General features: G+C 38.2%; 1 protein-coding gene across 1 annotated transcript in view; it reads left to right on the top strand.

Moving 5' to 3' along the window:
- Window positions 1-13,511, top strand: part of eomesa (eomesodermin homolog a) — an 85,477-nt gene extending 71,966 nt beyond the window's left edge. Inside the window, 9 exon segments of the mRNA XM_028460580.1 lie at window positions 7,505-7,548; window positions 7,826-8,861; window positions 10,076-10,230; window positions 10,926-11,047; window positions 11,210-11,368; window positions 11,488-11,549; window positions 11,806-11,810; window positions 12,295-12,884; window positions 12,887-13,511. Coding sequence (XP_028316381.1) covers window positions 8,143-8,861; window positions 10,076-10,230; window positions 10,926-11,047; window positions 11,210-11,368; window positions 11,488-11,549; window positions 11,806-11,810; window positions 12,295-12,884; window positions 12,887-13,051 — 1,977 coding nt within the window. The 5' untranslated portion in view covers window positions 7,505-7,548; window positions 7,826-8,142 and the 3' untranslated portion in view covers window positions 13,052-13,511.
- Window positions 13,512-14,103: the final 592 nt, after the last annotated feature.

The following is a 14,103-nucleotide window of genomic DNA, read 5'->3' as shown; positions in this document are numbered from 1 at the left end:
AGTCAAATGAGTGCTTCCTGCATTTATTTACTTGATTCACCTAAATTCATTTTGGTTCAGGGGCCAAATATGTAGCAGTTTAATCTCAAGTGGGCCACAGATTTTATGCAAGAAAAGTATTTTCAACATTATTGTGCACTACTTTATGCTTCTGTATACATAAAATATGTGATAGTGATAGATATCAGTATCAACAGGATCTTCACTTTACATTTTCTAGATTTCCTAACCAATTTGTATTTTATTAAGGGAAATATTATGTAATAATTTGAGGAAAATCCAAGGATTTTGTAAGAATTTTGAGTTTTTTCAACAGTTCAACATTAAAAATGACTGTAATCACGCGATAAGCACAGGGAAAACTGTGAGCCCCTGCAAATATTGCGGGCCAAACTGATTGCTCCCAAAGGCCGGATTTGGACCCCGGGCCTTGAGTTTGACACGTGTCTTACACTTTCCTGAGGCTGCCGCTTTTCTGACGGAGGTGAGACTTCCTGTTTGTCGAATAAATACAATGTAAACAAGAAGTTGGGCTTTAACAATTTAGTTTAGGTTAAACTATCTCCATTACTTTACACACAGTCAAGTGCTACACACACAAAACAGCAGTGTTTTAGATTCGTATGAAATAGCTTTAAAAATAAAAGCATTATAATTGTTTTTGTCAAAAAAAAAAAAAGAGAGAGAGTGAAAACAGATTAAATATAAAAATGTGGAACTCACAATAATGAAATATTATTTTTGGGACGAAAAGAAGAATAACCATGCTTTTATTCAGATGTACTTAAATACTTTATCTAGTTATGACCTTTTCTGCTCAATGGGAATATATAGAGATAAAAAAAACAAACCATTGCAATCTGGTGTACAGTAGATAGTGTGTAGATTTACACCAGTTAGCGTTGTTAGCAGAAACAAACTACCGGTATTTATTCCATTTAAAACATAAACTTTATTTATTTAGTATTACACATCAAATACCAGTTTTACCACAGTTTTGTATTTAAACATGTTATATTTACAACTGGTATTCCTGAAGAATAAAATATATTTTTGTTAAATATGGTACATTGATGCATAAATTGATGAAGATTTCTGTCACGTTATTTCCCAAATGAAAAATCTAAAAACAGTAAAATGACATATTGTAACTCTTTAAAGAAATTAGCAAACTTTATTAGCATTGCCCACAACCAGTTCACTATCTGGAAATAAAAGGACCAGTCTACGGTGTCAGTTTACTGTGTGTTTGCTGGTATCTTGAAATATTTAAAAAAAAAATGTATGTGTTATTTTTGGTGTGACTTAATCTCACACTTATACCCCATCACCAACATAAACCATTTTAAAAAGCTTTTTAAATCATGTATCGTTAGTAAGTATAAGAAAGAAGAGCAACAGTTGGCCTCAGACAGCAATAATATATAATATGTATATAATGGAATAAAAGACATTAATATATAATAAAAGGTTTTTGTTAATTTATATATTGCTACTCTAAATTTAATTAATGAAATTTGTGTGATAAATATAAAATTAATATAATATTAATATTATGTACATGTCATATACATTCATGTTGATGTATGTATATTAGGGCCGGGACAAAAAAATATGTCAATGCAAAATGTGTGCGCCGATGCGTCGTCCTGACCAAAACAAAGATGGATCTCTCTTGTTGTTGTTGGAAAAGCACTTCCTGTAATTGGAATTTTGAGTTTAAGAAAAAAGTGAGTAGCAGAGTGTATAACTTTAAGTTGTGATGCACTTTTTGTCACTAAGCTAGGCCGTGATTTCAACATAAATCTTAAATTATGTGGTTGAGGAAGGACACCATGACAGGCTGCCGGCTCCCACTTATTTTGGAATTTTGAGTTAAAAAGCAATTAACATATATTGCAATGTTAAGGAATTCATGTTTTTTTTCTTTTTTTTCATTTAGATATATAAATCAACATGTATAAATTTACTTTTAGTCAATTAATGGGGAGATAATCAAATCGAATCGAACTGGAAAAATAATTTGCCAGATTAATCGCTTAATAATTGTTTATCCCAGCCCAGTGTGTACGTATGTAAAAATATTTGATGTGAATGTATGAACGTATATATAAAACTTGTGCAGATTATTTATTGAATGTATGATATGAGTAATATAAGTTGAATATTTTTTTGTGTGTGATATTATGTCGAGAACCTTGTTTTGTTTTGTTGTGATGGGGTAGGTGTGTATACGCTTACATAGACCTACGGCCTTTCAGCTGTAGAATTACACAATAGAGTGTTGTTTGTGTCTGTACTTACTAAAATCTGTTTTAATATTTTGATTTCATGAATGCCAGAACTTTAATCGTTTGAGAAGATGTGTTCAGTTAAAGAAGCCCACGGTGCGAAATTTCATACTTTCCTCCGTAGTCAGACCTACCCACTGCTTTCCCCCCCACGACCTGGTGACACTTTCCATAACGCTGTAATCCAGAAATCATGTTATCATGCCATGGGGAATCAAACATAGCCGAGCGGTGTCGATCCTATTTCCTTGAATGCAGCCAATACGCCTTATTTATTTTTTTTTCCAAGATTGTCTTAACACAGTGGAGTAAGCATTGCTCCATGAAAAACCTGTATTGGACTCACATACGTATCCCCAGATGCATCGCTGCAATAATCCACTGTTACTTCTATACCAGCCACACACGGCAATGTGCTTACCATGGGAGTGATCTGTTGTTCTGACACAGAGATTCATACAGAAGTTAATGTAATCTATTTGAATGTATTTTTGAGGAGGGAATTCAAATGCACTGCCTGTGTGGAGGGAAAGCTCCCACGGGTCCCATGCACTCACTCAATGGATGCAGATGGAGAAATTTCCCATTTCATGATCATTTGTGGAATGACACATGAAATGTCCTGCATGAGATAAAAAACAAAACATGAATAGGCTTTACATATTCAATCAAACGTTGTTTGGATGAGGCACAACAAGGAAAGGGAAGCTACAACCTGTGCTGTTTAAATCACAAGCACAACGTTGGACAGAAGGAAATATAAAGTAAGCATGGTAATTGATGTGGGCAATATTCCAGCAAATGGAAATTCATGAATCTGTCACCTTTGTATCTTTGAAGACAGCAGCATGTCTGTAAGACGAGACACCTTACCCACCCCTGTGTAAAAAAACAACTGCTTTGATTAAATGTTAGTCGTTTCCACAAACTGGAAAATACACAAGTGGGGGTATCTCTGATAAACTTGTGAAATAGAGTCTTTCCAATAAAAATGTTCGTCAGGATGATGATGATTTGCGGAGGAGCGCTGTGCTGGCACGCCGTGCACTGCACTCACTTCTTTTTCCAGCACCCCTCCCTCCAGGGGTCTCGGTGGCGAGCATCTCTAATGAGACTTGCGTTATTAATCCTCGTGAAGGAGTGCATGAATTCAGTCCAGTGCGAAGGCTTCAGTGGCCACATTAAGCCATAAAAGCTGGAATGTTTTCCTTTCATGTGCAACGTTGACGATCTATTCTGACGACAATATGGCGGGACTTCCCTTCCCCTGTCGTGCAGACCCGGGGCCCGGGGCCACACAGGGTCATCTCAGACACACTGGACTTTTATAGGTGGTCAAGGAACACGCTGACAGGGTCACGAGCAGGATCTCCTTTATGAGTCAGACCTACACATCCACCTCATTTGCAGTTTTTCTTTTTATAGTTGGCCAGTAAATCATGTTAAGTTTGTTTTCTGCACTTAAAATATCAAGCGAGGACTTTTTATAGAGTCCTTTAAGTAAAGCAGCATGCTTTAACCACAACGGGTATCTGATGTGAGAATTGTCTCTAGTTGGGCTTGTAATCATCTGTGAATGAAGTTTCTTTATGGCTTTGGAAATCTTTTGAATGCAAAAACTGTTTCACTTATTATGAAATCTGAAAGCAATTTTAAAACTCTTAAAGCAAAAGCAATTAATATTCAAAAATGACACTAAACTGAATGAAAAATGATTAGAACTATATGTAAACAAGAGCCCCAAAAAAAGATATTTGCCAAATATTTGCAGTTGTGGATCAGTGATCCTGATCATGGTGCCATGATTATTCACACTTTGAAGACTTGAAGAAAAATGTATATCCCCATTAATAACCATACAGTCGGTTGAATAAATGTGCAATCGTATCCAATCCAGATGAAACTCGATGGAGTAAACGAGGAACCAACCTAAACTCAAAACCAATATCATAAAGATTGGCAAATCACAAACCGAGATATGAATTTTAAAATTTGTCAATAATGAGAGATAAGAATTTTTTTTTATTTTTGAAACTGATCTAGAATCAGTTTATTGATCTGGATCCCTTACAAAATGTATTAGAATCTCCCGTGGTGTAAGGCCTACAGTATATTGTCAAAGTTCGTTAGTACTTGTGACGTAATCAGACAAACAAAAAGAAATAAACACCAGTGAATATTTGACCTCTTTGGCGAAGGTTCAATTCTTGCCCACACACCAATAAAGACACAATGCAAACCTCACAGATCAATAAATCTGAAGTATTTCTTCTGAAAAACAATTTACAATTTTGGCCCAAAGGTTGAAGTTGCCGCTCGCAAGTTTTGTTGTCGACTCCATTATAAACAATGGGTTTATGGACAAATGGTCACGTGACCTGAAGTTCTGAAAAGCTTTGTACAGTTGCATAGCAGGATTTAATGTCCCGTAGAAAAATCAAAGATGGCGCCGAAGCAAAAAAAGTTTCTCTAAGAAGTTTTTTGACTTTCTTCTTGCCATAATTTCTTTAGTTTCTCTGCAGAAAAAAGACCACAATGATTGGCTCGATGTCATATTTGTTCTGCTTTTGTTCCCCATGATATGACATCACGGAATGGCAATATGGAAAGCCAAAATATCAACATCAGCCATTGTATTGTCAACAACATTCAATAAGTAAAAATGTCACTTGGGTTTGAGTTTTTGGGGTCACACTGGCATCCGTAGTGGATGAGAACAACTTTTTGATGAAATACAGTTTAAAAAATGTTAGTTATTGTCCCAAACATTAATACATCTACGAAAGAAAATCCTTAAAGGGTCTTGCTGAGTGTAAAATTAATCTATCTACAAATTTGTAGCTTTTTTGTTTTGTTTTTTTTAATTCAGGCAATATCGTCCCCTGGTATGGATTTCATCCTCAGAAAGGCCTTATTTTGCTTAGAGTTTGAAATACATGAAAATGAAACATGCTTAAAATTTGTGTTTAGTCTGAACCATTACCTTATACTCTTCAACTACAGACTGAACATTTGCAACACCTTGTATTTATAAAATGACACTGTGTCACCATCAATGAGCAACAGGCAACCAGAATCAAACTGCTGTTCAGAGCGGCAGTTTGATCCTGGTTGCCTGTATTTACATACAACCAGAGCTCTTCTTCTCTTTTTCATGACGTCTACAAAACAGCTGGGATGGAACTGTCGCCCCCTACTTTCACAGATTTTTTTTCGGCTCACAGATTATGTTTATCAAATTTTTACTTTTTTAACTTTTACGGAGTTTTAGAGCAACCCAAAGCAGCACAAGTTGTCATTTTGAGTGAAAAAGCTACTAAATGATCCTGAATGCTTCACTCCTATAGAACTCAATGAACTGAAGGGGTAATTTGCTTCATCGATGACGTTGTTTCAATATGGCGGTGCACAGACTCAAAAATGGTAAAGTAGTCCCATTTTAAATAGTTATTAAAATGAATATGGTGCAAAAAACGTGCCTTTTGTTCGGCATAGAGCTTCTAATGAGGACATTTCAAAGGTTTTAGGCCACATTTGTAAAAGGAAGTGTCTATTGATAGGGAAACGTATCAATAGCCCCCGGGACTATGAGTACGGTTTCCAGACCTTTTCTACATAAGCGTAATGTGCCTGTGTTTTCACCGTATCAGGATGGTTGAGTGGTCTAAGGTGCCACTCAACCGTGGGTTTGAGTCCCACTTTTGACATATATATTGTTTTTTTTCATTTTAACATATTTAACACGACAAATTTCACCTTTAAAAATACATATACAAAAAAATTAATGAACATTATAGGGTATTTCCTGGGTTAGGTTTATGGTTAGGGCTAAAATAAAAGGGTTAGCGGAGTAGCTAAAAGCAAATATGAGCTCAAATAAAACTGACAGAACTTTAAGTCACGTTGTGCACCTATCACATCACCTAACCTGGCCAATGAGGGGCGCTGCGTATGAATAGACTGGAAGTCTATTGGTACGTCTCCGTATCAATAGCCTCGGCCTTTGTAAAAAAAAAAAAAAAAACAGTGGAGGATCTTTTTAAAGAACATCTAAAAACCCATGTGCATGTGTGCAGTGGTCCAAACAGGATCTCAAAGTTGACTGACAGTTAGTGAGCAGTGTGTGTGTTACTGCAGACCCTTTGTGGCCCTAGAGCCAGCCTCACTGTCCCATTTATGACACGAGCCAATCTGCCTCCAGCAGAGATGCTCCCTCAGCTTTTCACAGATTTGTATCCCCATTTTCCCCAAATTCATCTCATCCCCCCACCCTCCCACCCCAGCTTCCCTTTGAAACCCACAAATGCACAAGTCCCCTCTCAGCCACACACACACACACACACACACACACACACACACACACACACACACACACAGAGAGAGAGAGAGAATTAACTACATGTTGGTGTCGAGTTACTTTGAATAGCAGTGCTCAGATCCTTCACTAGAGGGCGCTAACCTGTGAGTCTTATAATTAAGGCCTGAAAACAGCACACATACAGTCATATTTTAATCTACTTGTTTTTAGTTTTTTTTTTTTACATGAACTGATGGACTTATTTTTTGTGCTAATTGTGCACATTTTTTTTTCATCTCTCTGCTTTAATTGAACAGCAAAATAATATGATTTGACTTACCTGATATACAAATATCATTAATCATCTTTAAATCAGGGTTCAGTTTTATTAGAAACAAAATAATACAAATACCATTGTGTGGATTATTTAATGACTATAACTAATTTGCAAGAGGAAAAAAAAATAAATTTTTCACCAGAAATTTCAAGCAATTTCGATATTCTCTTAAAAAAATGAAAACTATAAATAAATGAGGAATGTTTTTACAATAGCATGTGTTTGAGCCACTGTGGATATCATTGTTATTTATTTACAATGTCATATTATTTGTTTATTTGTATGGCTTTTAAACACATACAAACTACCTTTAAACCCTAATAAACAGCCATAATAATGTTGTCAGTTGTCTAATTTTATTTTATATTTTGATTTTTTAAAGGCCTATATTTGAAAAAATAAAATAAAATAAAAAAAAAAAACGCTGGTTTACAAAAACGGACTGTGTGAAATGTCGTTTTTTTTCCCTGTAAAACAAAAAGTAGATTTTTGTAAATGCATTTTATTTCATTTCATTTTATTTTAGTCTTTTATTTTTTATTTGACTTACTGTTGCTTGGAGCGCAATTTCATCAACAGGTCACGTGTGACGGCGCAGAGGAAAAGACTAAGTGTCTGAGAAGGTGAGATTCTTTCAATGAAGCCACATCTATATATGCTTTAATCCTGCATTGCTTTGAGCACGAGAGAAGAATGTGGTTGTAGTGCGTGTATGTGGACAAGCAAACACAAACCAGGTTAAATGAGTTGGAGAAAGTGTGGTTTTTCTCATGCGTTTTTTGATATTTTTCTATTTCTACTTCAAACTGTGATTTTTTTTCCTCCTCAAAACCTGTTCTCTCTGAATTTATTTGTAATTTTAGTTGCCATGATCATAAATTGTCTAATTGAATCAAACAGAGCAGCTATTGGCTATGCTATGGAGGAGGGGTGAGGACTGGGGGGGCTGGTGGTGCCCCCGCATGCCTCTCCTAAAGCCCATCCCCTGCATGTCAGACCTGGGTGTGTTGGTGAAGTCCATCCTATAAGAGCTGCTGCTTCTGCTGCTCATCATCCCACTCCATCCATCCCATCATCATCATCATCATCACCATCATCATCTGTAGGTGAGGAGAGGATAGCTGAGGGAGGGCAGGCAGCACAGTGGCACCACTTTCACTGGAACTGGTCACACTCCTCTATTTATTTATTGTATAAGATCTTTTTTTAAAAAAACAATGCAGTTGGAGAACATCCTACCCAGCTCCAGTATCAGTTTGCCCAAAACCTTCTACAACCTGTCCACGTCGGACAGCGCCAATAACAGCCCGAGGCCGTCCTCGCAGCTCGGGTACCCAGAGGTGGATCGGACGGAGTCAGAGTCCAGCGGAGCTCCGAAGAAGTACCTGCAGAGTTCAGTGGGGGGCAGCGGGATGCTGGGCGAGGGAGAGGCGGGGGACAGCTTCACTAAGGCCGGGCCGGACGGAAGGAAAGGGTCCCCGGTGCTGGGCGACGACGACCTGGCCAGTGGTCGCCGGTACAACATTGACGATCTTGGCGCTGACAGATACTTCCTCTCCTCGTCCCAGACCAGTTCCGACATGGCGAACCCGTGTTCCCTCTTCCCCTACGCAGGACAGACAAGCTCGGTGTACACCGGCTCCAGCAGCTCCCGGTACCCGGCCTCGCTTCACTACGGATCCGTCCTGCCGCCCACGGGCTTCTCCTCTACCTCCGTGTGCACCGGCCGGAGCCAGTTCAGCAGCGGCGGGTACCAGTTCAGCCAGGGGCCCGGATGTTTGTACCCATCCTATCCGGGGACAGGCACGGGGATCGGGTCCATGTCGCTGCCCGGGTCTGCTGCCGGAGCCCGGGCACAGGTCTACCTGTGCAACCGGCCTCTGTGGCTCAAGTTCCACCGGCACCAGACGGAGATGATCATCACCAAGCAGGGCCGGTGAGTGCATGATACGGGCCTCACTACACACACACATCCAGAATACTACACAGTCATGCATATTTCACTTTGATTTACCTTTTATAATTTATTTTTTGATAAAGCAATAACAGAAGCGTGTGCCCAGAATCCAAAATCATAATTTTACGCACATTAACGTCTAGTTTTTTAGACTTCTGCACTCTTTTTCGTTTTTGTAAACTTGCAATCACACATTCAAAAAACTCAAAACCCTAAACACTTATGCATCTTGGACTTTTATATACCTTTTATAATTTATTGTTAATAAATTTTAGGAACCGTGCCGTGCGCCCAAAATCTAAAATCATCATTTTACGCACAACTCCTAGTTTTAAGACTTCTGCACTCTTAGTTTCGTTTTTGTAAACTTGCAATCACACATCCAGAAAAATAAAAAGACCTACACACTCATGCATCTTAAACTTTTATTCACCTTTTTATAATTTAATTTTTAATATAGTAAAAACAAGAGTGCGTAATAGGAAGCATGCGCCCATAATCCAAAATAATCATTTTACTCACAACTTGTAGTTTTTTTTTTTTTTTTTTTAGACTTCTGCACTCTTACTTTCGTTTTTTGTCAACTTACAAACACACATCCAGAAAACAAAATCAAAAAAACATACACAGTCTTGCATCTTTCACTTATATTCACCTTTTGTAGTGTGATTTTTAAACAAAAGGAAAAATAAGACTGCATAATAAATTATAGAATGCGTGCGCGCAGAATCCAAGACCATCATTTTACGCACAACTTCTATTTTTTTTGTTTTTGTTTTTGTTTTTTGTTTTTTTGTTTTTTAAACTTGTGGATTCTTTGTTTCGTTTTTCTAAAATTCCAATCACAATATTTAAACCAAGTTAAACAGTGTGTGCTTTAAACCTATACACACTCCTGCATAGTGGGCTTTTAATTATTTAGCTTTTATAATTCGTTTTTTAATTTAAAAAAAAAAAAAAAAAAAAAAAAAAGCAAAAACGACTGCGTAGTAAATTGTAGGATACGTAACTTGCGCGCAGAATCCAAGACCACCATTTTACGCACAACTTCTAGTTGTTTTTTTGTTTTGTTTTTTACTTGTGCACTATAGTTTCGTTTTTGTAAAATTCCAATCACAATATCTAATCCAAGGTAAACAGTTAAATTTATGCTTCAAATTTTTTTTTTAACCTGATTTGTGTTTCCTCCTCAGACGGATGTTTCCGTTCCTCAGTTTCAACATCACCGGGCTCAACCTCACGGCCCATTACAACGTGTTTGTGGAGGTTATTCTGGCCGACCCCAATCACTGGCGCTTTCAGGGGGGGAAATGGGTCACATGTGGAAAAGCAGACAATAATATGCAAGGTAAGAAGTAACAGGATTACAAAACAACCTCAATGCACACTTCATATAAATGGAAAAATTAATAAACTGTGCTCAGATTATGCTGCAGACAGCGTTTGCCCATAGATATTTACAAATAGATCGACTGAATGTGTGTTTTTAATGTGAAATAATTCAATATATCACTGACAATAAGACGAGGAAAGCCGATATAAAATTGACAGGTTTTTAAAGCCTTATTTTCAAGCTGTATCTGTGTTTTTTTAAATTGATTTTGCAAAAATAATTCCAGCAACCTGACAAGTGAAAGTTGATTGCTCAAATTTCAATTTTTTTGTAAATAATTATTTTTATTCTAGAATTCTTATCAACATTTGATACTAGAAAGTACATTTTAATCAAAATTCTAAAAACAATAAATAAAAAAAACAATATTTTTGTATGTCAATTTATGAAATCCAAAGGAGACAAAATTCATTAAATATATGTTTTAAACCTATTTGCTAAAATCAAATTATTAAAAAAGAAAAGCATTGTAAAATAATCTGGTTGATAGACATTATTATAAAATAAGGAGAGGAAAACATATTGAACTTCTAAAAGAAATACAAAATAAATGTTTCCTTGAGTACATTTTTTAATACAGTTTAGACCTCTACTGGTTTTCTTAAATTATATAAAAATGGTTTGACGAATATGATTTATTGTAATTTCAGGTAACAAAATGTATGTTCACCCTGAATCCCCAAACACCGGAGCTCACTGGATGAGACAAGAAATCTCTTTTGGAAAACTAAAGCTGACCAACAACAAAGGGGCCAACAATAATAACACACAGGTACATTCTGGAATAAAATGTACAATTTTTACATTATTTTCAATTTGGTGAAAACATTTTACAGAGGAATCTTTATTTTATCATTATTTAAATTGATTTCAAAGTACAAGGTCTGACACACATTCTGAGTGTCACTTAGCAACCTTTTCCCATTCCTTTCAGATGATAGTGTTGCAGTCGCTTCATAAATACCAGCCACGGTTGCACATTGTGGAAGTGACGGAGGACGGAGTGGAGGACATGAGCAACGAGGCTCGGACTCAAACCTTCACTTTCCCCGAGAACCAGTTTATAGCTGTCACAGCCTATCAGAACACAGATGTAAGCAGTTTGTTCGCTTTGGTTGGAAACGTTTTTGAATTTGTTTTTTTTAATTTGTGGATGAAAATGCAACGGTGTGTAGTTTGACTTAATCAAAAATGTGCTTCTTTTTGTTCCAGATTACACAGCTGAAGATAGACCATAACCCTTTTGCAAAAGGCTTTCGAGACAACTATGATTCGTAAGTTCTTGTTCACACACATTAATGCATTTATAGTTAGGGCTGGACGATATGGACCAAAAGTCATATCTTGATCTTTTTTCTCAAAATGGCGATATACAATATACAGCTCTATATTTTTAATTCACATCAAGTCAGACCAGAAAAAACAATTCCGGGGCTAAATTTGCTGATGCAAAATGCCACACAGGCACGATTAGTCACAAACAAATGCACAATATGTGCCACCCTTTCTATTTCTCCTATAAAGGGACAGCATGTGTGAGTGAGTTATAATAATAAATAATAGTCAAATGATTGGATTTATACGTGTTTTCAAGGAGACTATAAGCACGTTACAGAAAACATTCACATGCGCAATTCATACAAGTACAGTGCCTTGCCCAAGGAGACAACAACGATGACTTGGATAGAGTGGGATTCAAACCCCCACCCTTCAGTTATTGGACCACCCACTATACACTGAGCCTATGGTCACCCGTTCTGCAGCATGGCTTGTTTAGGGAAGGTCTTAGGACGCACTCAGAAATCCATTTAACTGTGCTTTTCATGCTGTTGAGAACTAGAGAAAGCAGCGACTCCTAAAATGAGTATTTTTATACAAAATGAACTTTAATATATATGATAGGCCATATTTTCTACATAGCAAAAATTGAAAACTCGATATTCCTTGAATCTCAATATATTGCCAAGCCTTAGTTTCTGCTCTCTTCTTAGTGACTGGTGTTTTTGTGCTCAACAGGATACACGGCCCCAGAGGGTGACAGGCTCACCCCGTCCCCCACAGACTCCCCTCGCTCCACCCAAATCGTGCCCGGTGCCCGCTACGCCATGCAGCCTTTCTTCCAGGATCAGTTCGTCAACAATCTGCCTCAGAACCGGTTCTACGCCAGCGAGCGGGCCGTCCCCCAAACCAACAGCCTACTGTCCCCGCAGGGCGAGGACGCCAGCGCGGCGGCCTCCGCCCAACGCTGGTTCGTCCCCCCCGTCCAACAGCCGGGCTCCAACAAGCTGGTTCTGTCCTACGAGAACGACTATTCCACCAGTAGCCTACTTTCCTACGGCATCAAACCCCTGTCCCTGCAGACGTCCCACGCCCTCGGCTACTACCCAGACTCTGCCTTTGCCTCCATGGCTGCAGGATGGGGCACTAGAAGCTCCTACCAACGCAAAATGACCACCGGCCTGCCCTGGTCACCACGTCCAAGCCCCCCAGCCTTCCCCGAGGACCAACTCGGAGCTTCTAAAGAAAAGCTGCCCGAGGAGACGGTCCTGCCGCCGCCATCGACGTGGATCGAAACGTCGCACACACTGAAAACGGTGGACTCTACAGATCTGTTGGCGTCTACTCCATGGTTTGCAAGAGGCGCAGGATGTCTCCTCCTGGAGCCTCGAGCACAGAGAACTCCCCAACCATCAAGTGTGAGGACTTGACCACGGAGGAGTACAACAAAGACAACCCAAAAGGCATGGGCTATTATGCATTCTACACAAGCCCCTAAGACTTTACTATTCAAGCTCAATCTACAGTAATTCTTTGGTTGATCATGAGTGCTCTCCATTCCTTGATAATGTCTTTTTTTTCTCTTTTCTCTAAAGGTGCCAAAGCTTAGTGTTCCCCCCCAAGCAAGCTGCACAAGGTTATTTTCCCAGACCCCCCCCCCCCCCCCCCCACCACCCCCCCCCCCCCCCCCCCCCCCCCTCACACATACCTGAGCAGAAACATACATAGTGGTTGTTGTTTTTGGAGAAAGTAAAACAAAAGCATGTCCCATTCTAATTTTCTAAATAGCACCGTTTGAACTCAGAGATGTGATTTTTTTCTTTCCCCCTCCTCTTCCTCTCTGCGTATTTAAGTCATTTTTGTTGTACAGTATTTGTGCACTTTAGGATGTGATGTATCTTGTACAAATTGTCATGGAGGTGTTATTAAATGGATAATAAAAAAGTGCTTTTCCTAAAGCATTGTCCATTTGTCTTTGAGTGCGTTTTACTTGCGGGACCATTTTCTGTACAGTATTTGTACCAGAACAAGTTATTTTAAACTACGGTCTGGGGACTTTTGGGGGTCTTCAACCAATTAGTTGGGGACCAATGATATAATTTGCAAAGTTATGGTATATCATTTCACAGTTATATTATTTGCCACTATAGCAATAAAATACACGACTCAAAATATTGTTTTTCCTCATGATGCTCGAGATAAAATTCCAAACAAGCGACGCTAAGCCTAACGTACTCGTGTTTATGTATTTAATTACTGTCTTAGCAAATTTAGAGATCTCTTGATAATTTTAATTATTCCAGATGAAAAAAAACGATTAGTTGGGTTAATGCCATGAGTCCATCAACATGTTCTCCTCCATAGTTCAAGAAATTCTGCTGTCAAAAAGAAAACATGACTAACATGGAATATGTCGATTATTTCCATTGACTACAATTGTGTTTCCCTTGTGCTGTGAATTAAATCTGATATATTCACATATTATTAGGGTGACTTTCATTCTGGGCTTCTTCGACACCTTCGAACATTTGCTTCCAGCAAATTGAAACT

Source organism: Gouania willdenowi, chromosome 11 (genome assembly GCF_900634775.1).
Source record: "Gouania willdenowi chromosome 11, fGouWil2.1, whole genome shotgun sequence".
Lineage (NCBI taxonomy): Eukaryota > Metazoa > Chordata > Actinopteri > Blenniiformes > Gobiesocidae > Gouania > Gouania willdenowi.
Note: the sequence above shows the minus strand (reverse complement) of the source record. Positions and strands in the feature narration are given on the sequence as shown.